Source organism: Neltuma alba, unplaced genomic scaffold (assembly GCF_004799145.2).
Source record: "Neltuma alba isolate B1F8T4 unplaced genomic scaffold, ASM479914v2 tig00011479_pilon, whole genome shotgun sequence".
Lineage (NCBI taxonomy): Eukaryota > Viridiplantae > Streptophyta > Magnoliopsida > Fabales > Fabaceae > Neltuma > Neltuma alba.
Window position 1 is genome coordinate 145,890 of NW_021636148.1, and position 25,887 is coordinate 171,776.

A 25,887-nucleotide genomic window follows, 5' to 3' on the forward strand; every position below is an offset into this window, starting at 1 on the left:
CGTCTATAGTATAAATTTGACTTTTTTTATCATCGTTACCAAAACATAATGAGACAGCTGAGTCGCAGATCTTAATTTTTTTTTTAATAGCCATTTTTAAAATTGCGTTATATTTGACTACTGCGTCAATGTAAAGTCCAAATCATTAGTAACAATGTATCCCTGCGGCATCTATATAAAATCGCAATATTTGTATATAAAGAAATCACATTGTTCATTAGTTATGAGTAATGTTATTTATTTTAAATTTTGTAAAATAATAAAAAAAACATGTATATTTGATGTATAATACATCTGAAATTTTTTTAGGGTTAATATTATCTTTAATTGTTAAAATTTAATTTAATTTTAATTTTAATTTCTGAAATTTAAAAGCGGTGGTTTTCGCCTCTAAAACCTTGTTTCAAGGACCAAAAACACTATTTCAAAGATAAGAAATTTTTTAGATAAATACAAAAGATATACAATTTATGGACCATCAAACTTCAAAAACTAAAAAGGTACTAGTATATAACAGTATATTTTTAGATTTCGGAAACCTTTTTTTTTTTTAAAGGTACTAGTATATGGCAGTAGTATTGTTGTGAATCATGGGGGAATTACATCAAAGTGAAGAAACTGTTGTGAAGGTAGAAGGGAAGCAGGAAGATGAGAAGGTTGTGGAGTTTGTGATGATTGAACACGGGCTGCTTCTCTCCAAAAGGACAGACAAAGCTTAGGATCCATAACTCCTAAAGATAATCTTTGTTTATTCCAGCAGGTAGTTGCTTATCTTCCATACACAACATGCCAGATATACACACCTCTATTATCTTTTTCTTTTGGAAAGATTGTCTAATCTCTAAAATGGTATCATCAACTTCTTGTTCTTTTCTTTTCTTTTTAATCAAGCCGACCAATATCTGAACGGAAAAATCACCCAAAAAAAACCGTGGAATTGGAAAAATTAAAAATCATCATAACATTAGTATAGGTTTTGACAACAACTTTTATGAACCGTTCTTGTATGCAATTTTCTAATTCTTTTTTTTTGATTTTTCCTATCAGAAAAGGTATATTAAACTAATTTACAGGTTTGTTGTATTATCAACTCTACGTATATTGTAGCAAGAGATTCAAAGACAGAAGAAAAATAGTCTTCACTCAAGTGTATATCACTATACATGTACTTTTGTTGTACTTAATATAAAACTTATTTAACTAATTTAATTAAATTAAGAAAGTTAGGTAAGTTAGTTAATTATAAAAAATATGACATATTTTTCCTAAAACACCGTAATCATCTTTCTTAATATCCCTCTCCATTCTTTATTTGATTATGGTTGAGAAAGTATTCACAAGGATAATCTAGAAAAAATTGATAAATATGAAAAATATGTCTTATATCTAGGACCAAAATTAACTTAACAATTAGGTCCTATATTAACGATAGGAAGAGTATCTGTAACCTATTTTCTATGAATATTACTTGTAAATTTTATATTACATATAAAATTTTTGTTTCAAAATAGATAGATGGGGAAAAGTCAAAATATAAACTAATGATTAAGGGCGATTAAGAGCAAAGAGGTGGTTAAACATAAATTAAAGGGGGCAGTTGAGTGAATTAGGGTTGGATGACAGCACTGATTTGGTAAAGTATTAACTCAGCAAGATCACGTTGTTGCTATATAATAATGAGACTTTATGTGTCAGCAATCTTTCTGGTAGCCTAACATATGTTACTAACTCAACAACTACAATCATCTCCCCTCTTACCACCCAAGCTGCCTGCCAGCTCATTACATTAGACTCCCATACCATTGATTAGTCTTGGTCATGTTATAATTCACCTTGGATCTGTAAATTTTTTATTTTTATTTTTAATGGAATTTATAGCCCCCCATGTGGTACTCCTAAACGGTCTTGGTCTTAGGCATAGGACAATGAGATAGCAAGCAGAAACCATTTAAAATAGTGGTCGATTTTGAATTCTTCACCGTAACAGTTTTGCAATAAATATTGTAAAAGAGAATGATGTGAGTGAAATAAATGCATAATTTTTTCCCTTTTTTATTTCTATCTTGCAATATCATATGTTGAAATTTATTCATGGTGAAAAAAATAAAAAAAATAAACTAACACGTTTTACTACTCAGTTTAATCTGTTCTATTGAATGTCGGTTACGAATATCATTACATTTAGTTTGAATTTTTTCTCTCTTTTAAATTTTCAAGTTCCTGGACAGAATGAGAATCTTACAACAAATCTAATAAGGAAAACATTATCCTCATTCTCTTTTTTTTTTTGTAAAAAAAAATTACATGAAACGGATTCAAAAACCCACAAGAGCCATAACACATACTTATGCTTAAAAGCTTTTTCACAATTTTACAAGTTATGAGCCCACTCCTTAAATAAATGGATGAATAGTCAATTTTGAAATGATGGGAGAAAAAGATACTGTCTACTGTCACAGATCGAGCAGAAAAGCCGGTAACATAATGAGACTAAATTTTACTGATGTCGCGGGGGAAAATGTTACAACAAATCAAATCATATATAATAACATAACAGTCTTCCAGTGCCTTTGCATTCAACAGCGCTATAACCTCAGACAGCATGATGACCATCGAGAAAAAAATAGTGGAAAGCACAAGTTCTCAATGTGACACATGATGAACTCTTCTCTGTGCCCCAAAAGGCAAAATTTGATTTCCACATTTTCATACAGGAACAAATTGTACTAATGTACACAAATCACCTAAGGAAGATGGAAGGCCAAAAAAGAAAGTAAGGGATAGTAAAGATGTGAAGCCCGTCAAGCCATTAAACAGACTTCAAAAATGAGGCAAAATGTGGTCCCGTTGCCCAAGCCATACCTCCCTCATTCGAAGAAAGAACACAAAAATGCACCAGTGAGCGTCGAATGCTGAAAAAGTCAAGGGCCTTGCGAATCTCCATAAACATCAATGACCAGGTTGCTTCATAAGCCACGGGGGAAATTACTGACTTGTCCTTCCTCCAGCTTAGCCTGGCCATCGACCTTGTATGCTATCCTTATGCGCATCACAAGAGATTTCTGAAAAGAGTAATTTCTTAGTGATCAGTTCTTCTCTAAGTAGCACTTAGACACACAGACACGCGTGCATATGATATGAGAACACGATAACTAGGTCAAATAAGAAAATTCTTCTAACGTCTAACTGAATTTGAGTCTCTCCAGGCATTTATTTACACAAACAAATGATTTTTTAACCCCAAAAAAAATTGATTTTGAATTCCGTAACTGAACTGTGCCCACCCCTCAGTGAAATTTTATGAACCACCTACAAAGCCACGCCAGCTTAATAAAATCCAAAACACAAATCAAAAGCCACATTACGTAACATGCCAGAAGCATTTGCCCTGTACAGTACCCATAATTGATGACAACTTTAACTTCGTTGAACAAAAGTACTACATAGAAAACAAAATGAAACAATGTAAACCAACCATTTTAGTATACGTTATTGTGACATATAGTATCGAAAATCAGTACGCACACCAACTACTGATATGTTCACATACTTTTCACTTCTCAGACAAATGGATCAGATGTATTGTCAAGAAGGCGCTTAATATACAGGTGTGGATAAATAATACATATGTAGCATCCACCATCCTTATCAGTCATGATCCCAAAGAAGATATCTTACTCTCAAACTAAGACCATGGATGACAAAATATGCACTGTGCAGCAATCATTGTGATACAGGCCGGCTCCATTAATTAGCTGGTGATTGTGTGTACTATTTGGTAGCACTTTCCGGGGTTTTTGTGATGGCCACAATCATTGTGAACATATATTGATAGGTTTGAAAATTGTAAGCGACAAGGATGACAGCCATGTGATTGGACAGCTTAATTTTAAGAGGAGATTCTGCTAGCCCCTGATTATTATATATGCAATTTGTTTTTGTACTACGCAAGCAAAGCTATGTTTCTCTTGAATTACCAGTAAGCATAACTGGATCAACGATCCTTTTCAAGTTTAAATAAGCACATACATAATTGAATAACACCAGCAAAGCACGATAAGCATAGAAAAAGTGAAACAAAACCAGATGACCAGAAGATAATGTGGCAGCAAAGAACCAACAAATGAGATTTAACAACACCTATGCATGATGACCATGCACAAGGAAAAATACATTTCAGATACCTTTCCGTGCTGGCTATTAGTAACTCTCAAATTTTGTGTGATGGATCCATTACCACTAGCAGGGAGAGTATTGCTGCTAGCTGGTTCTAAGTGCAACTGAAGAAACTGAAAATCAAAGAATTAAAACATATAAGTATCCTGCATGATGAAAAGTACTATAGAAAAAAGAAATCAGAAGAATTTGGGCTTGAAACTTGGCATCAGGTACAACTGTTGATCATTATTAAACGGTAGAAATACAGGTAACTAACAACAGCTTGAGAGACCAAATAGGCTGATGGAGGAAATTAATCATGGCCACTGATAGCTATAAACACAACTTATTCAAGTCCATCTAAAAATAATGCCTTTAAGCTGTGTTTCATCAAGTAGTTGAGCTCTCTCTCTCCCTCTCTCTCTCTCTATATATATTGTCTGAATCTCAATTTACCACACTAATAATGATGATGATGATGTTAGCAATGTATATGATGCACATCGCTCCAACAGCATACTGCACGGCATGCCTTCGGCTGGACCGGGGGGGGGGGGAAGGCATACCTTTGGAACTGCTGCCTGGAAAACAAAATCTGTATATGCGTTAGATGACAAATTGGTAAAGGTAGCCTGGATGATCGTTGTTTGTGGGTTTTCTGGTTGTTTTGAAAAACTGAATGTCATCTTCAAGGAGCCGCTCTCGTGTGCAGTTACAGATGGATAATCTGGTCCTTTGTCCTCTATTCAAAAGAAAGTGACAAGGAAACTCAGTCCCGTGACTTCATTACAATTAAGCAAAACGCCCAAATGTCATAAAGGTTACCATGTTTTGGTGGGTTGAGGGCAAAACCATCCAACAAATCCATCACCGGAGCAGCTCCAGCATTTGAAGTTGCTCTTGCAGAAAGGGAAAGAGATGAGAGATCATCCAATGGTGAAACTGGTGCTTTGCCATTCGTACTAGCAGATAGCATGTCCATTGTAGATGAGCTGCTTTGAGCAGTTGGTGATCCAATGGACAAAAGATCCAAAAGAACGTCAGTGCCACTTTTCGGAGCTTGACCAGCACCTGAAATAGGGGGTAAAGGTCAGACGTGTCTGTCTTGCTATCTAACAGGGTCATTGATTGTCAAGAACCCTAATCAATCAAAATGCTCAAGTCTTAGCATGAAGCATAAAAGCCCAGATATTATTTTATTAATAATATCTCTAAAATTAATCACAAAAGAAACAAACTTAACCTTCCAATCCCCTCTGTCTCTCCATCTTTTCTCCTTAAATACTCTAATCCAAAGTAAGTGGGCTGATTTGAGTAGCAATCTTATGGCTAATCCCCGGTGCAAGTAGAACAATATGTAAACCCTCTCTATTACATTAATTACAACAGAGGTGCAAGGATTTCCAAATTGTAATTAAATGGTCAAGAATAGGCCAGGAGGTAGGAAACATGAAAAGGCCTTTAGAAATATGCTACTGCTAATTATACTTGTAATCCACAGGAAAGAACTAATGGATAAAGATATCATCCTCCTCATGTAGTATCTATTATAATTATAATTTAAATAATATGTAACAAGTACCACTTAGACATACCAGCCTGTTGTGGAGCCGGTGACAAATCAACACCAAGAAGGTCCTGAAGAATATCACTGCCAGAAGAGCTAGGTGCAGGAGCATCATCTGAACTTAGATCAAGCAGATCTACAAGAGGAGATGCTGAAGGTTTGGAAACTCCATTTGGAAGACTAACTGCTGGTCTTGCTGGAGTTGATGCTGCGTCTGGTAATGAGCCAGCTCCCTACCAACGAAGGTTGCCTCATCCAAGACTGGCATCCTTTCAACAAGTGCAGACCTGCATGATGACAAATATTTTCACATATGCAGGTATCCTTTGCCAAAGTGAGATAAGGAAGTCAGAATTCAAGTTCTAAATACTATGATTAAAAAATAAACTCACCTAATATTCTGATGCTTCCCAATAATTGAATTGAACTCTAAAGATCTTTGCTGCAATTCAAGCACAAAGTTTCCTTTGTATTGAATAATTATTTCCCTGATCCTCCTACACACATGATTTAAAGAGATCTATTTTCATTTGAAATTATACAGATGCAGGTGTAACTAAGGTTCTAATAGGTGTCCAAGTAATTGGTGTGGCTAAATCAAATAGAACAAAAACTAATACTCCATAATTTGTGATAGAGCGATGACACTTGTAGCAGATGTTTCAAAATATTGAACCACATTTAGTCAACTTCTACTATAACACTGATTATATTTAATAATGAGATAATATAAGAGTTTGCATTCATTTTAGTTTTAGTCCTTTAAGTTTGGAACCATTACTTTTGGTCCCTTGAATTTACTCCATTAAAAACCGTTAGTCCTATAGACTGAAAAAGACTTGGTCCCAGTATTAATGGTGTTAAGTCTGCTTAGATGTCACTAATGCGGTTAAATTTGTGCTGACGGGGTGAGCTGAGGTGGAAAAATAAATGAGTCAGCGTCCAGATCAAGAGGGAGAAAAGAAACTATTCATCATTATCTTCACTGGGGAACTAGTGACGCTGAAGCTGAGAGGAAGAGAGGAGAGAGCCATTGTTCTGCATCATCTTCTTCATTGAGCAAAGCTGGAGCTCGGTGGTCTTCTCAACAGGAGGAGCAGCGATGCCATCAATCATTGTCCCCCCCCCCCATAGGCACAGGTCTGCATGGGCTGACTCATTTATTTTTCTGCCTCATCTTGACCGGTCAGCACAAACTTAATGGCATTAGTGACACCTAAGCAGACTTAACACCCTCTTCAATCTATAGGGGCTAACAGTTTTTAACAGAGTAAACTTAAGGGACCAAAAGTGATGGTTTAAAATTAGGGGCTAAAACCAAAATGAGCATAAACTCTAAGGATCAACAATTATATTATCCCTTTAATAATTGAATTACATCCCTAATAAACAAAGACAGGAAAAGTAAAAATAAATTCACTCAGAGCTATAATGTAATAGATACTTAAAAAACAATCAGAAAATCAGAACATACTCTGAACAAGATGGGAAGCGTGAAGAGAGTTTCAAAAGTGCAACCAAAGCCATTGCTTTTGTGGTAAGATCTGATGAGTGGCGTTTTATAGCAATTTCAACAACATCAACGGCATCTGATTCAGTCACCTGCTTGCATGAAATAAGCAATTTTAAAAAAGAGAATAAATAAAAAGATGAATTGAACTCTACCAAAGAAAAAAATGAATTAAAAACAGATTCTTTTAGAAGTGCTATCCTTTGTGCAGCAAAGCACAAAGAGATTGTATTAGAAGCAACAACAGTTTTCAGTTTTTCCACGCATAGCAGATTCTCTGACAATAAAAGGAACACAGATGATGGGTATTGGCTAATTATAATAAAAAGAATCAAAGTAAGCAATAAGAATTCTAAAAGAAAGAAACAAGCCGAGATCCTGTAACTATGGTTTTGGCACTGAGTACATATTATGGCCCAGATTGCATCAAATTAGCTGGTGGCTTTGTCAACCGGACAAAAAAAAAGGCTGGTGGCTTGGACCAGTATCTTGCAGTATGTTCCCGATCCTTATCAATCAAGCAAAAAATATTCCAGAACTTACTGCAATTTCTTCCATAAGTTATAAAAAAATATATCTAAAGTAACAAAAAAGAAATTATGTCAGCTGCAACCATGGACAGAGAACAAGGATTTCATTGCTTCATGACACAGTTATCGACCCTCTAATCAGAATCACATAAATAAGCCTCTAGGAAATGATATTGTTAGAATATCTTTTACAAGTAGCTTCGATGACCAAACATAGACATTATCTGTTGCTCATCATCAAGTGATTAATCATTTTCTGGCAATATGAAGAAACAGTAGACAGCTAAAAAGAAAATTTTCAAGCTGATAGCAACTCACAGTCATGGGATCTTCTATGTCAAGCATTTCGATATTATTGACTAACATTTCACCATATTCTCCAATGCACCATACCGCAACTCGGACAAAACTTTCCTGATGAAAAACACCAGGCAATATTATTATTCAATGGATTAAGGAAAGAACCAACAGCAGGCATAGATTTCATCCAAATAGAAGCAGGCACCTGTTCAGTTGATGTCTGGATTGCCCTGTATAATGCCCTTACTGTATATCCTTGAAGTTCAGAAGCATTGCTTATCACCACAATGAAGGCATGCCATGTTTCATCTTTCACAAAATTTCCAGCCTACTAACATTGCATAAAGATCAATACTTGCACTCAATGGAGTTAAATGAAAAATCCCAAGATAAACGCAGACATAAAAAAGATTATTTCAATACCACAACAAATTTAGTGATGACTCATGATTGTGACTGCTAAATAGAAGTTGCAAACAAGTGATAAATATTCATGAAATCATATATAGGATGCAGTTTGGGCATTGATACGTTAATCACATAATCAGGAAGTCATAGCATTATAAATGGTCTGGTTGAGATAGCTGTGGATCACTGCTCATTTTGAAACCACCTTGATTTTTCCGATAGGTGTTCTACAAGCATTGTGAGAAAGAAACAATTTCTATTTGGCAAAATCATTTGATAAGCATTTTTAACAAACTCATGGCATTTGGTGAATCTTTCAAAAACGTGCTTTTGCTGTCAAATTACTAAAAAGGGCATGTGTTAAAGAAGATAGGCAGAAAAGGGTTAGAGTTAATTATTGTAATTAATGATTGAGTGGGGGTACAAAATAATTTTCTCCATCAACCTCTGCTTCAAAGGAGAAATTTCAATTTTCTACCTCCTCCTCGCAAAGAAAATCTGATTATGCTACGCACCAAACACCTCATTTAACCAAAAAAAAAAAGTACTTTTTCGAAAAAATAAATAAACAGCCAGCTTGTTCTCCTATAAAAATTGGCCAAACAAGCTACAATATAAATCCATGCAATGGCAAAAGATAATACGCTGCTACGGTACTCATTTTTCCATGGATGAGAGCCAAATAAAGATAAATTAAGAAGAAATGAAACTGCCACAAAGAAAGCATGACTGAAAGTACACATATCCTAAAATAACTAGTGTAAGACCACGGGGTAGGACTTAGGAGTTTCCCTTGAATGCTTAAATTTACTAGAAAGCTTATGTACTATAATTGTACCTCAGACAGAACCTTGAGCATCTGATCAATGTACCATATCTTCTCTGGGGAAAACCTGAAGCACCAATTCACAAAAAGTCAATCATATTGCATTGATCAAAGAAACGTGTTGCCCTCTGTATGTAGGGCAAAAAGAAGCTATACGAGGACATTATCTAATTGAAATAAATAAAATATAATCCCCAGAACTAGGGAATAACCATAATTACTGCCTATATTAAGATTACAACAATTAACCGTCAAGGAAGGGATTGAAATAACTACACAAACACAATAGCTAAGATGATTACAGCTGCCCTACACACAGGATTTTCCCTCACCAATGGGCTAGTGTTAGTCAATAAAAGACATCTCATACATGCAATTTATAGAATCTCTAGGAGCAACAGTCCTATCTAAATTGATAAAAATGAAGGATAAGGCCAACTTGAAAATGACTTCCAAATGAAAAGTTGTAAATTAAGCTTCTTAAGGAATTAACTGGTCTCTGTAGGGTACTGAACATCTTAAATTGAAAATTCTTAGCTGCATTAATTATAAACACTCCAGACAGGAGGATTCATTCAGAATCATGACTCACTTTGCAACTATAGAGCAAATTTTGGCAGTAAGGTCCCCCTTGAAATCTTGATCACTGACTTCAAGATAATCTATTAGCTCTTTCGTTAAAGGTTTTACATTACTTTCATTCACCAGCACATAAACAAGATCAAGGGCTCTTCTCCGAATAGAAGCATCTGCATCCTGAAGCAAAAATTCAGGTCACCAACTTCTCAAATCTCAAGCTATAAAACAATATCTTTCAATCTCACTGCGCAATAGACAGCCTTGTTATACAATGAGGAAAGGAACAAGCCATGCAACTCATACCTTGACACATTCCAAAATTGTCACCCGATGCCTTTGCACTGCCTGAGCATCAACCATGACTGCCTTCATCAGCATGTTTAATGCCACATATCTATAGGGAGAAAATGGGAAGCATTAAATTTTACATGGTAATGGGGTGGAATCTCAAAGCATAAAGTCCTAAAATACCTGATATTGTTATCACGATTTGACAAGAATCTTCCCAGGATATTGATGGCAAGCACACGTAAGCCGCCATTATCTTCAATGCTCATTATTGTTTGAACACACTCATACAAAATGGCATTCCCTGCAACTTTGTTTGACTCAGTCTTTGTAGCCACCTGAAAATAAGATCAGCGAGTTAAAAAATAATAAACACCAATTTCCAAAGTACATGGTCATTAACAAAATAAGTAATAGTTGATTAAAACTCATCAGTTCATTTATAGAAAATAATAGATATTAGTTGCTGCAGCACATAGACTTTGACCACATACACACAACTAACCTGAGCAAGTATGTCATTCATGGAGTCACTAGCATCAGCATCATCTTCACCTAGCATACGCAACAGTTTAAGCAATCTGATATGAAGAAAAGGGTCGGTGATGCCAGCAATGTCATACTCTGGTGCATAAGGACTGTTCGCTAGATCCTTCAGAGTTTTGACCACACCCTCTGTGCATTTCTACAATAATGGTTGACATTTTTTGTTACCACAAACACTGAACAAATTCCAGGCATACTTTGTATAAGAGCTCTTCACATGCAACACTTACAAAAGTAGAGTATGAAATTTAAATTAGTTGAATATAGGAAAGACTGTCAAAGAACGTGTAATTTACATAAACCACAATAACAGCCAGGAATAAAAGATCAAACAGAATTTCAAAAAGTTAAAGCACGTTACAACTTTTGTTAAACATATACTAATACTCAATCCAGGATCAATTACAAATACCAGATTCCAGAAAACAAGTTAATAATATTCAAATAAAACTTGCCAAGAAGTAAATTCATGCATTCATGACTCCTTTTTACTCACTAAGACTGAAAAATATATATTCAGATGATGTGGTACAGAATATTTTATCGTGATGAGTCAGCAGTAGGTAAGTTCACTTAAATTAAATCAAAAGTGACTACTAAGAAATACACAATGCTATAGGTAAAATGGTTATAATAAAGACACCCAATTACCTTCCTAAAATATTCAAGAGCTTCGGTGCTAACTTTACACAGATCTGTACAAAGCTGAACCCCAGAGATCAAAACTCCATGATGTTTCTCCCTAAGTAAGGAAGCAGCAGGATTTATAAAATTTTCTGCCAAGTCTGGAACCTTCCTTATGATTCTTATAGAGCACAATGCTGCCTATATAACAACAGTTAAATTCAATTCAGCAGAATGAACAGCGACAGATTAAGCAGTTTAACACAAAAGGTTTAGTCAGAAACTCAGACAACAAATAATTAAAGCTACTATTTTAATAAATGGGAGGGGAAGAAACACTAAACATTAGGGTCAAATGAGCAAGTTTTGGAGGTCAAGTATTTCATGCACATCACAAAAATTAAAAAAAAAATAAAAAACCAAAGTGTTTCAACTCAAAAAAACAAAAAGAGAGAAAGAAAAACTTGATGAATGAGTACGATCAAAACACCAAACATTTCATTCATTGAAAATAGTGATATCTAAAACCACCACATCTTTAACATTTACTCTCATAACTCAAGCTATTTTTAGCATTCTTTAAAACTCTGAAACCACGCCAGAAACTAGAAGAGAGAAGAGAAAGGTAGAGGTGAAACACAATGTCCCATGCAGGAAAAATAGCACCTCCACAAGTATGTGGATCAGTAACTTTACTACTTTATAAGGACCAGAAAACCCAGATGGAATTTAATTTTAAATGTTATAAATTCTTTATTGGTTACTGCCTTGCCATGTCCATGAAAACAACACAAAGAAGCAGTTCCATATCACTGAGTGAGGTCGGCTATGGATTACAACAATCATGTTCATGTAAACAATTTCTTACGTATTACAACAAACTTTGGAACAAGGAAATAGGCCATCTTGAAGGGGAAAGAAATGGACAAGTTCTATAGGTACTCACTTTGAGTACAGAACTGTAAGTTACAGCCATGAATAGGAATCACTGAAGCAATAAAAAGCAATCAAGGCATCTTCTCTCCTTCCCTTAGCATGCATCAATATATCAACATCCATATATAAAATCCAAAATATGAGAGACACAAAAAAACTTTTAGAAGGAACTGAACAAGCCACCTTCTTACGAATATTTGGATCTCGAAATTGCATCAATCTCTCAACCTCAGGTGCAAGATCACGAGCCATTTCAGCTGAACAAATGTTTCCTAAAGCACAGAGAGCAAGTCCAACTATATACTGATTTGTGTGATTAAGATCTCTAAGACTGTGTTAAGGTGGCTATTGCCCATCATTGTTTCAGAAAGAAAATAACTTTTGACAGCACAAAAACAAGAAAAATGGACTTGAAGCTGGATACTGTTTTAAGGAGTTTGTGACCAACATCAGAACTTCTTGTCTTTCATCAAGAAGTAACATAAGGCCAAGGTAACCTATCCTCTTCTCAGGAAATCCAGGAGATGCAATCAACTTGAGGCACTCCATTTGACCAAAATGTGTGGGATAACCAAGCATGTGGATGAACATCAGCTTAGCAATATTCCGATGCCGATAATCAGGATCATTTTCATTGATTGCATCACGAATGGAAGCACATTCTTTTCTAACAACAGCTCGTTCTTCTGCTGCAGTTTTGCAAGCACGAACAGCCCGAATCATGTCCCTAAAAGTATGAATGAGCCAGATCATTAAAAAATAATTATTAAACTTTACAGTATAAATTAAATTGACAATTTATCATCTATGAGGAAAAATTGCCGATACATCTGATTGCCTGCTTATTTTGCAATCACTGGACATATTGGAATAAGGGTGTCAAATGCAAAAATGCAAAGACAAGCACTTACACACCCACAAACAAAAGTAAGAAAGCAAAATAAAGCCTAAAAAGTGATAGTGTAGAAGGATTGAAAATTGAAATTCCGATTCTTTGTTACCATGTTTAATCACATAGTTAAAGTGGGAATAGAAGGGGAGGACAAGAGAATCTTTCAGTGTAAATAAGAAAGTAAAACAATTAAAAAGTGCTTTCCAATCTCTCTCTCTATACACATCACAATTAACCCTCTGGGACAGACCAAGACCAGAACAACATAAAGAAGCCTAATATACAAACTCTAAATGCGTAAACGGCATAGCCTCATAATCTTTACACTCCAACAGCTTAACCAGATACCAAAAAGACCTGAAAAAACGCACATGGGGAGAAGTTCTTCATCTTGCTCCCCCTCCCAAAAACTAACAAGAGTATAAGGGGAAAAGACAGCTCCAAAATCTTAGGATGCCCCAGATTGAAATTCATACCAAAAGATTTACTTTCCAATGCCATTAACTCTTCTAGGAAGACAATGTCAATGACGTATTCTAGGTATTCTTAACCATTTGTTTTTCAATTTCATGAAAAATTACATATAAATGAACTCTGATGACAATAAGTATGGAGTGCATTGACATGCGAGTTTCAAATCCATCTTGTTTGTGCTACTATATGGGGTAATCAATGATCTTTAGCAGATGCAGAAGCCAGATAAAAGTCACATTATCAGAGTCATGAGCTCTAATAACCATGAATATTATGCTCGCTCTTTCAAAATGTATAGTAGCAGCTTGGAATATTGGAACCAGATTTCTGTAAGTTAGAGGTAAAGTGAGGATTTCATTTTGAAAATATTGAGATATTTCCATTACATCAATAATCTTACTCTTTTCCAATTAAACAATAATGGAAAGATCCGTAACGCGTACGATGTTTGCTATAATTTGGAACTTGATGGCTTAGGTTAAAGCACTATGCTAGAATATGCAGAAGAAGGCTAACATGCACTGGAATCCCTCTAGCTTACATAAATGTGCACACTAACCTCCATCCCCCAAAGTTTCTGATTTTAGTAATAAACTTCCTTGACAAATCAAATGGTGGCAGTAGAATTATAGTAACATTGCTTGATTAGGTTTGTATGAGCACAATTCCAAAGAATAATCAGGGAGGAATAAAAGCCCATCTTATTTATTCTCTTTTAACAAGTTGAGAGTATATAAATAACCTTCGAAGCTCTTTTCTCTAATATATGATTGTATCTACTAGGCCACATCAGCAACCATTTCAATCTCACATTGTTTCTTTCTTTTCTTCTAAGAGAGGTTGCCATGCCAGTAAAGGAGCAAACACAAAAGACAAAAACCGCACACAACCAAGTAAGATCAGATCATAATAGCTTCTGTCGAAAGTAGATCATGGTGAACCCTGTCATCAATCTTGGTGAAAATACCACAATAAATCATGCAGTTAAATCCTTTAGTGGTTGTGTTGAGCCTAGTGTGTGGAAATGTGGGGCTATCCCGTCACTGTGAAGATAGAAAAAACTTCAAGAGCAAGATGGCTATCAACAATTAAAGAACAAGGCTTTATGGCAACCGATGGATTTTTTTCCCCCAATTTTCATTTCTCCAGCATTCCTTTCTATTCCCCTTTAGGAACATCTATAGGATGAAAGTGATCAATCGTCATTCACAAGGATGAGACCATGTTGCGAATTGTGATCCATTCAAGGTTCACAGGGGAAAGAAAATAAAATCATCCCCTAACTAGAATCAATTGGAGAGTTCAACCGACAATTCAGGCACTAAAAGCAAACCTCACCCCATCTCACAAGGCAGCGTGACACTAAATGGATTCTGAGCAAATATTACCAAGTCTAGCGAACCCCATTTTACCCCAATCTCCCATTTCTATCAACCGAAATCACAATCACAAAGCATAACTAATAGGCCAACCAACAAATCAGAACTTTAGAGATGTGCCAGTAGTTTCCCATACAATTACTTGAAGCAATATAAAATTGAACACAAGGAGAAATCAATCTAACCAAAAAAGGAGAATGGGCAGCCAGGAATCGAAAAATCTAATCCAAGTCCTAGCTATAATTGAGCATGAAGAACAAATTACTAAAGAGACATGAGACACTTAGTATGTACAAGCGTGCGTTACTTTTCTGTGCACTTGATCCAACAAATGGGAACACCAGTATTCATTGCTTACCTCAAGCTCGTCCCTGTAGAGAAGGGATTCATGATTGGGTTCGTGGTGAAGCTCTCTCAAAGCTAAATCGGATCCAACCCAAGTGAGAGAAAACAGAACAAAAGATGAATCACGAACAGACCCACTGAAGACAGAAAATTTCCGGCCTAAATATTGAGACCGAGATCTGAATTGTTTAGGCGATGTTCAACAGAAAACGAAGCTTAGGAGCATGGAGGATTTGGATCTGGGACGTAGTATGTGTATTTACGAGCCTGTGAATTCCGGGGGAAAGAAGCACTTCTTCCTCCCACTTACAACGAATTTTTTTGTTTTTTTTTTTTTTCTTTTACTTGAATTTCATGGCATAAAGAAATAATTTTTTTTAGGCGTTTACAGGACCGGCCACCCCGCAGAGTGACACCACCGTGAAATTATGCACGAGTAATTAATTATTTATTTCTTGTAAGATTTGTTTAGATTTTAATAATATAATATAACATATAAATGATATTAATAAATTCCAATAAAAGTCCATGTCGAATTTTTTCCTCAAAATAAGATAGGCTGCGTTTATTTTGGAAATTAAAAGACAAAATTTATGAAATATTTAAATAAAATTTAGATTGAATAGATGTTTAGATGGAAACCAAATTATAGTTCTAAAAATAATTTTAAGATATACGAAGTAAATATTTTATAGGAGTTTTACTCAAACTGAATGAAAACAATTTTAAAAAATATTTTTCTTATGAACCAAACACCCTCAAGCGTTAAGAAAATCCATAATTTACTATTAATATACTAAATTACATACATTAGAAGACATAATTCTCATTAAAGGACTTGTCCAAACTATTAAAAATTAATCAACATTTTTTTACACTATTTCTTTTATTCTTTTATTTTTTAAATTGAGTTTATTAAAAAAATTTCTTTTCCTAATTTTTCTCGTCCATTTAGTTCTCTTATTTTTTTTTGGGTTGAAAAAATAACTTACAAATTAATTATATCTTCATTTATAGTTATGTAAAGTAATTGGAAAAATTGTAAATAAAGACTCCTTAATATGTAAACTTGTGATTTGGGATCTTAAATATGGAAAATAGCAATTAATGACCTGGTTTCACTTTTGCCAATATGAAAAGTAGATGAAATGTTTGAAATATCCCTCAACCAAATTATGATTTGGTTTACTGAAATTTTATTTGTTAAGATGAACTTATCATTTCTCATAATCAACTCGTTATTTGGTATACCCTTAGCCAAGTTGTGATTTGGTTTACTGAAATTGTCATCTCTTATTGTCAACTTGTCATTTGGCAGAAAGGCATTTTAGACATTTCATCACAATTTCATATTTACAAAAATAGGACTGGGTCTTTATTTACTATTTTTTAAATTGAGAATCCTGAATCGTAATTTTACATATTATGGAGTTTTTATTTGCAATTTCTCCACAGTAATTTGGATGCGTGCAGAAATGGCGGGATCCGTTGTCACAAGACAGGCGAGCTCATGGGTTGAATACTTGAATTTGATTGGCTGTGATCAGGGCTCACATGAAACGTTGTAGTTCTTTGCGTTGACACGTATGCTTTGTGGTTTCTCGGTTTCTCCCGTCACTGGCGATTCAAGAATTGTCCCTCGCCTTGCGGAGAATGTTTTTCGTGTGTGACTCCGGAAAGGCAACTTGTTTTAGTGAACTAACTCTCAATACTAATGTAAATTTTTAATATCAGAACTAGTTTTATTTTTAATTTAGGTTTAAATATAAAATTTTAATTCATCTTATCTCTTATATATATTTATTTTTTTAAAAAAATAATCATTATAGTAGTTACATATGTTAAAAATTTTATTAAATTGTAGTTCTAACTAATACACATGATTAGTAAGGGTATTTTAAGAAAGATAACATCTATTTATTACGAATAACTAATTTAATAAATTTTCTTAATCTATTCAAATTAGTCAACTTGCTCTTATATTAAAGATTGAAAGTAGTATATTTTATATTCTTTTGATAATGCTGCAAATAATTTAGTTTTTATTGTCATTTTGCATCATAAAATGCATGTTGGTTTTGAGTTTTGATGTTCCTAACTCGCTGTGGATTGATGTATTGTGTTATTTGCATGATTGTATAACTATAGTATATGAATGATGCTGGTTCTAAGTTATCTACTAACTTTGTGTGGTGATTAATGTTTAGTTTTGATTGTGCTGTTATCTTGTGTGTATTGGTATTTTTAGATTATTTAACCTATATTTTTATGTATTGCTAATATCACAAATTTTTATGGATGGCTTTCACGTGGGCATCGCCCTTCACTTACCTTTGCGATCACCAGCCTGTTTTGCGTTCCCCTCAAACACCAAAAACAGTTTTCCTTTTAAAAAAAAAACCACATTAATGCCTATGCAGCCAAATATTACTCTTTTTAGTCATTAATATAATATAATACTCAGCTAACTAATTTTAAAAAACTTAAAAATTATTTAATTATAACATATGTTATATAATCTTTTTGAAACAAGTACACGTATTATTAGATTATATTATCAATTTATAAGTTAGACGAATTAGTTTAAAAATAATAATAAATATAATATTTTAAAATAATTTATTTAATTTAATTAATTTTTTCAAATCAGTTAATTAAGTTTTATATTAAGGATTGAAAGTAATACTATAAAATTGTCACGAATAAATTTTTTAAGTTACATTAACCACGATTTGTAAACAGTATTACTTCCTGTGAATTACATATTTATATTGATTGATTACAGGACCAATGATAATACAGTAATACTTGTGTCTGCTCGGTATACTTATTAGGGGAAAAAACATATTGAACAAGTCCTCCGTTGTTTTTCCATGACACATTAGGGGGGGGGGTTACGGAATATTTACAAAAAAAAAGAATGGTATAAAAAAAGTTGAAAATTACAATATTTCACTTTAAATGCCTAAGGCTTTAAAATCACAGGAAAAGGAAATGATACCTAATCACGTATTTTGTAAATATAATTAAATGACAAAACTGTCATTGTAGCAAAAATTTTTTTAACAAATTGTGAAATGAACGTACAGATAATGCAGATTATTTATTAATAAGTTGTGAACTGACAATCATAAGTGTTAAACAACTAATGATAATAAACATATTGGCAATGATAAATTTTAGAGTTTTTTTTTAAAAAAATTCACGGATATAAAGACATTTTAGTTATTCAACTATATTTACAATATACTATATCAAACACCACTTCTTCATCTAGGATTTTGAATTCTTAAGTACATGTGTTTGAATTGAGATATTATAATTTTCAACTATTTTTTATGTCATTTTTTTCATATTTATAATAATGCTTTATTGTCCATACCTTATTTAATACTGCTAATAATAATACCACGTTATCATATTTCCATTCTATTTCCTGCCATTTGATTATAGCATATATATCATTACACCTTTCTCCTTATTTCGAGTGGGAATAGAAATAGAGAGGACAGAATACTAGGGGGGAAAAACTCCTAAAATTTAAAAGTTTTTCCTTGATAATATTCTTCTCTTCTTATTTTTCTCTATCCAAAATAAAGTCTTAAAGCGGAGGATTGAAGAAAAAGGACGGTGACTCTGCGGAGGGGGAAGGGCTGAAAAAAACAGAGTACTCATACCATGCAGAACTCGTACCTAATTATTACTGCTACAATACTTAATATAGATCCTAATTAGAAAGTTATAAAACTTATTTTAGATGTTTATCTATTTTTTTCCTTCAAATTAGCCTTACTAATATTTCCCAACAATAATCAGATAAGAAATAAAAGAAAGAAATTAAAGAAGATGCTAAAGGTGTTTTCAGAAAAAAAAAATTATATTAAACGATTCAACTAACATTTTTAGTCTACTCAAATTAATTAATTAGGTCTTACATTTTATATTAAGGATCAAAAGATTATTTATTTATAGCGAAGCATGGTACTTTGTTGCGCCTGATGCCATTATTATGAAATTGGACATCCTCTAGAACCAATATTATGAAATTGAGCAAGGAGTATTAGCAAACAAATTCTCAATTTTAGTCATGCTTTATTAACAATCAAATATTTAGATATATTATTCACCAAAATATATTGTTCAATAATTTTATTAAGTATTCTCTTTTATTTTTTATTTTTACCTTTTCTTTGATTTTCTCCACAATTCATGTTATTATCTGTTTGTTTGGAACAACTTATAAGTAACTTATAAATTGCTTTTCAATAGTGATTTACAGAATACGAAACAAATATGTAAAAAAATTTTATCTCGATTGACGTGAAATATGTTTATAAGGAATTTTAACTGTCCCGCCAAACGGAGCCATATGTCATTCAATTCCCTTGTGTCCGAACGAGCAGTGATGACACGTGCCATATCAAGGGCAAAAGCTTTTATCACACCAGTGCCTTTAATTTCCTCCATATTAGTGATTTTTTTGACCTTTTCTCACGTGACTTTTTTTTTTTTTACCAGCCTCGTGTGACTTAAAACTGATAAGTGAAACCCTCTTCGTTAGTGTCTTCAATTTTCTCCATATTTTTTTTTGGCCAACATCATTTCCTCCATATTAAATACTCCTCTTGTTCTATTTATAGGACAGAGAAAAAAAGTTTTTTTTATCCTATTTATAAGTAACTTTATTAAATTTTTATCAAGAATATATTATATTATTCTTTATTTATTATATTATAGATAATTATTTTTTTTAAAGGTGTATGTATTAAATGAATGTAAAATTGAAAATTTGATATATTTTAATGAAGAGTTAATACAGTTTAATATTTTTCTTGGCCTATGTAAAATGTGTTGAAAATACCTTATAAATATGACTAGAGGAGTACTGGACCAACCCTTTTTTTTTTTTTTTAATTTTGGAATGCAGGCTAACTCTTCTTTATACGTATTTATTACTAATCTCACATTTTATGGATTAAACATGCATCGATCTCAACATCTTCTTATTTGTTATCCCTACTTTATATTATTGTTGTATCTTTAAAACCAAATAATACTTTGTTGGCCAAAAATACCCAATAACAATTTGATAAAACTTTATATTTTTTGACGATAGACAATTCATGTAAACTTTCTCAAATTCAACTATCCAAATTGTAGTAGTAAAAAGTGTTTAAATTAGCTTTTTAAAAATAATTTTATGGAATACAGAATAAATACATAAAAAAATTTATCTCAACTTATATAAAAAAAATTTTAAATTTCTTTTGAAGGATGGCAAACACACCTTCATACTTGCAGCATCCTAAAATTTTAGCAAAATTTTTAATTTTTATGCGACTACTGAAAAATGTTGGAAAAGAAAAGGCACGATTGCGGAGATTTTTTTTTTTTTTTCTTTTTTAATGGGCAGAACAAAACTTGATGTTGACTCTGATATCACAAATATTCGGTCTTCCGCCCTGCATCCTTAAGCGCGAAGCATTGGCCTCTTTATCCTTTTGTTTTGATTATTTTTGCCAACGAATTTGATTCCTTGATATTACTCACATTAATATCAATTAATCAATTTGCACAGTTTACAATGCAAATAAGTCATGCACAGTGAAAGTGCTAAAGTGTGCTCATAATACTATTAAAACACATTTTTATTTGTGCACTTTTTTTTTTTTTTGCCAACTTTTTATTTGTGCACTTTGCTTCTGCTAGCAAGGGACACTCACTGCTTTCTTTGTGCTTTCCATGGCTTCCTGTGTGTTTCTTACGGTTCCTCTCTGTCTCCTTGTCTACATCGTCTCACTTCACGGTAACATCATCAAAATTATCATCATCCGCAGTTCATTTATTTCGTTTGAAATTTGATTGTTTTATTCTCAGACTTCTAATTTTCTTTTTTTTTGAAAACCCCCCGTTGTTCAGTTTCGGCGGAGGTCATCCTTGAAGATGGCTACACGGTGACCACCGTCATCGACGGTAACAAGCTCAACATCTACCCTCATTCCGTGCTTCAGCTTCCCGGATCGTCCGATCTTCTCGTTCTCGATCATGTCAATAGTGCTTTCTATACCGTACAGTTTCCCACATCCCAAGGTATCGTCTTTCTCCAACTGGGGGTGTTAAAGTTTTCTCCTTTTTTGTTCTGGAATGACTGTTTTCCGTTGAGGTCTTGCAGATAATGTTGTTAAAAGGTTTGCTGGTTCTGAAGCGGGATATTCGGACGGTGGGGTAGGTTCTGCTCAATTTGACAAACCCAGAAGCTTTGCTGCTGATTTGAACGGGAACGTGTATGTTGCTGATAGGACCAACCGCGTTATCAGAAAAATAAGCCGCTCTGGTATCCTTACGCGTAACCTTCCACCAATCAATCTACGCTTTTGTTAATTGATCATCCTATGTTGCAGATTTAAGTTCCTTTTGTCCCTTTCATTACTTGTTTTATTTGTATTGCTATCTGTACGTGCACAACAAATGAAAAGAGGGAGGAAATTAGATTGAGACTGCATGCGTTCTTGAAAATAGCAACTATGTTTTTAAAAGCGACATAAATAAATGGGAAAGAAAGAATATAACTAAAGAGATCATGTACTTAACTGCACTTGCATAAACTCTGGCATGAAGAATAAAGGCCAAACACTGGGATTCTGGGAATTGGAAGCATTTGCACATGCTCAGGTGTTAATGATTCTGAGCTCTAATATTAACTTTGCATAAAACTGGCAAAAATAATTGTTCTCAAATGCAATTTATGGCATTCCTTTAATGTTTTTGGATCATGACTAGGGGTAACCACAATTGCTGGGGGTTTCTCACGTGAGAAAGGTAGAAAAGATGGGCCAGCCCAAAATGCAACATTTTCAGATGATTATGAGCTAGCATTCATTCCTAGCAGATGCCTTTTACTGGTTTCTGATCATGGCAATCGATTAGTTCGCCAAATTAATTTGAAGAAGGAAGACTGTACTCCTCCTCAATCAGGTCAGACTTGGAAATTTGGAGCATATAAATTTCGCCTAGTGTGTGATAAGGCCTTTCACTTTTCACATTTTCATTTCCCTCTGTGTCAAATTGGATTTTCTCCATTCATGTATTTGTGCATTCGGAGGAAGATTGATACAAAAAAATGTTATTGCATGTGGGGTAGACATCTCATCATTATGCTCATCCATTATTTCCTCACTATCTCTCTCTCTGAAGTTGCCCTTTAGATTCATTTTTTTTAAAAAAAAATCTAGAAGATCTGAATTACCTCTATTTACCACATTTTCTACAAGCTCATTTTTTTAATCCTAATAACGTATTGAGTACTCATTAAACCAGCACTTCTTCCTGTGTTTTGGGGAACAAAAGGCGACCTCTGAAATTTGTACCATGTTTGGTGTTATACCAAAATTACCCTTAGCCTGAATGTTCATTTACAACCTGTTAGGCAGTGTGGTGCTTGTTTGTACTCATGATACTATTACAGTTAATGCTGCTTTCCTTTATTTCTGGAGAAAATGAGGTCTAAGGACTTTAACTTTGTAATTCAGATTGAAGGATCTTAAAAACTTAAATCTTCAGAAGGACCAATGGAACTGAATTTATCCCTGCAAGGGCGGAAATACCTCTTGTAATTTTGGGGAGTTGACATTACTGTTCACCCTTCCGAATGTTACTTCCCGTATTTATCAAGCCGCTGCTCATTGTTTAAGCAACGGTTACTTATGTTTCTTAAAGTTATCAGTGTTTCGTGTTTGTTACCAATACTTAAGTCATTAGCACTTGTATATTTTTGAAGTTATTACTCCTGCTTCTTGAAGTCACCCATTCTTCTAACATAACCATTTACGCCTCCACTAGTTATTAGGGATCTTTGGCAAAAGTGTACCTATGGTCTTTCAACTTCACATAAGATTTCCTTAATTTTATAAAGTGTCCTTTTAGTCCTCTAATCCTAACATAGTTTCATTAACCAAAAAAAGCAAGACACTAAAATTTTAAGTATACTTTTGTACAAATAAGAGACCAAACTAAAAACTTCGATAAAGTTAGAAGACTAAAGATGCACTTCTGTTGAAATTTTTTTCCTCCTTGCAGGATAAAGTTTAGGTCGTCTGGTTTTACAAAGAAATTTCGAATTTTGAAGTTCTTTAATGTCAATGTTGCAGAGTTTGAGTCCTTAGATGCCATTTTCCCTTAGGTCTCGTTTGGCATGAGGGGAAAGGGAGTAGGAGGAATTTTGCTCCTCTCCCCTTGTTTGGGTTGCTAAGATTTTTAGGAGTGGGGGAAAATTTTTAAAGATTTTTCCTCCTCTCCCCTCATTATCCTCCCCTCCCAAATTGGAGGGATTTGGAGGGAAAGGGTAATATTTTAGTTTATTGTGACTAATATGCCTGTAATTAATTCCTCCTCTCCCCTCATTATCCTCCCCTCCCAAATTGGGGGGATTTGGAGGAAAAGGGTAATATTTTAGTTTATTGTGACTAATATGCCTGTAATTAGTTTTTAATATTCCCAAGCCGGGGGGGAGGGAATGGTAACTGTTGCACTCTTATCAGATCATAAAAAATCCCTCCCCTTCCCTCTCCCCTCATTAATACAAAAGACAATATTAAAGTGCCTTCCATTCCATTAAAACCCCTCTCCTCCCCTTCCCTCTTTTGAGCCAAACACTATATTACCCTGTCCGTACTCCTTATTCTCCTATTACTCCAAACTTCAAACCTGCACTGCTTATATTTTCTGAAGTGTTTTTTTTTTTTTCGTAAGAAAAATTATGAGCTTCTTCATGTGCAGATATATCCTTTATTGTTGATGACTAATTCAGAACAATCCATTGCCTTCTTTACCTTCTAGGGGGCTTTTTAAGAGTCTTGTATGACTATGTCTTGCTTAAATGTTTACTTACTTCCCTTTCCTCTGTCTAACTCTAACTACTATAGTTTAATTTGAACGAATACTTGAAATTATTTCTTTTGCTCAGGGCTTGGTACAGTGCGTGCTTGGACTCTGGGTGTGGTGCTTGGACTCCTGTGCCTGGGCGTAATCTATTTTGTTGCAGTCCGCCCTTGTATCAATTCTCGTGTAAGTCCAAACATTTCAGAAAAACTCTTTCTTAGCAGAAGTCATCCAAAGATATAGATAAATCAAGCGAATCATAAATAAAATCTAAACTCTTAAGTGGGACCTGCTTTGTCATTGCTATATTCATATTCTTGACTGATTATTTGACCAACATATCTCTGAAGGCCATGTTTCACCAAAGGTCTCAATTTTTGACTTGATGAATTTTGTAGACAGCAAGGCTCCAGGGTCGTCTTGATCATGGGGACATGGAAGAACTCCCTAATCAATCTGGGGAAGATAGTAGCGACACACTGCTTCGCCATCAAAAGCGAAGCTGTTAACAGTAATATCTCTTCATTTATAAGCTTCTTGAAGAAACTCTGGAGTCTGAGTCTCTCTCATCTTTTTCTTATGTTTAGAATAAACAGAGCAGCTTCTCCTAGACCTTGCATTGAGCAAAGGCCTCTGATAGATTTAGATTCCTACAGTTGTGAGGTAAAAGAGCCAAGCAAGTACGATAATCAACTGAGAGATTTGATTAGTGCAGACTGCATTGGAGCTGATAACATAGAGAAAGATGATGACGTGGGCTTTGCAGAGACACCAAAAGATAGAGTTTTACTGCCAGAGTCGTCTATGAGTAGTAACTATGGTTTGGTGAAGAGGAGATGAGCAGTTGTTTATAACTCAACTTTCTAGTCTATATTATGTAACGTGTGTGCATAAACTTACCACCTAGGACCATCAGCTTAGAATTCTGTCGGTTAAATTGCTTTCACTTCTCTTGGATTTACTCTAAAAGCGAGTCTATAAGTTAAACATGTTTTTGTTTAGTATGACGGTATTATTGTAATTATTAGTATTAGTAGTAATAATTGCAGGCAAAAAAATTATTAGTAACAATAATGTATATGAATAGCACATCTAGATATAAAATAAAAAATTCTAACAAGTTACACTTCTTGATTTTGAATCGTTGTCATTTTTCGGATTCTACGTTAAAATTCCCGCTAGCTAGTTAGTACTAGTAAATTACTAAATTAGATAAAGCTACAAAAGTTTTAAGATTTTTTTATTGGAAACTAAAAGTCTGAAACATAACGAAATAATTAATTTGCTATTGAGATTTTCTTTTATAGAATGCATCACTGTAACAAAGCGATGCTAAAGTGACAGTGCGGTAGACTGGTGGAGGATTTATCCAATTTACCCTCTCTCTTTTATCCACATTATCTATCTATCAGGAAGATATTTTGACCACAGTTTGCACGGAAAATGTGGACTTGTTGAGCAGTTAAGCTTAAGATCACGTCATTTCCCCTTAAGATTATAGATATATTTTATTTAATTTGTATAAAATTAGAATGTAATTTTTTAAAGTCTTACCTTGAATCTATACATAACATCTCTATATATATAATATAAAACTTACAAGTCGTGCCATACGGTATACATATAATTTAGAATAATAAAATTCACA

At 34.0% G+C, this 25,887-nt stretch overlaps 2 protein-coding genes across 3 annotated transcripts; one reads left to right on the forward strand and one right to left on the reverse strand.

Annotated features, from left to right (window-relative positions):
• Positions 1 to 2,477: 2,477 nt before the first annotated feature.
• LOC114713908 (AP-1 complex subunit gamma-2-like) lies at positions 2,478 to 15,641 on the reverse strand. Its single transcript, XM_028898584.1, is given in 19 exon segments — positions 2,478 to 3,062; positions 4,185 to 4,289; positions 4,725 to 4,900; positions 4,984 to 5,229; positions 5,754 to 5,957; positions 5,960 to 6,012; positions 6,118 to 6,222; positions 7,200 to 7,327; positions 8,084 to 8,179; positions 8,271 to 8,393; positions 9,312 to 9,366; positions 9,892 to 10,055; positions 10,182 to 10,272; positions 10,350 to 10,504; positions 10,672 to 10,851; positions 11,364 to 11,537; positions 12,456 to 12,597; positions 12,697 to 12,999; positions 15,376 to 15,641. Coding segments are annotated over 19 exon segments (2,628 nt in total). The 5' UTR covers positions 15,408 to 15,641; the 3' UTR covers positions 2,478 to 2,966.
• Positions 15,642 to 21,068: 5,427 nt separating this feature from the next.
• Positions 21,069 to 25,297, forward strand: LOC114713909 (uncharacterized). Of its 2 annotated transcripts, none has more exons than XM_028898586.1 (6): positions 21,069 to 21,168; positions 21,282 to 21,452; positions 21,535 to 21,696; positions 22,143 to 22,337; positions 24,325 to 24,425; positions 24,638 to 25,297. In XM_028898586.1, the coding sequence occupies exons 1-6, from the start codon at positions 21,105 to 21,107 to the stop codon at positions 24,746 to 24,748; spliced, it is 804 nt and encodes a 267-aa protein (XP_028754419.1). In that variant the 5' UTR covers positions 21,069 to 21,104; the 3' UTR covers positions 24,749 to 25,297. The 2 variants fall into 2 exon arrangements, with proteins under 2 accessions (XP_028754419.1, XP_028754418.1); XM_028898585.1 differs by having other exon boundaries at positions 24,642 to 25,297.
• Positions 25,298 to 25,887: the final 590 nt, after the last annotated feature.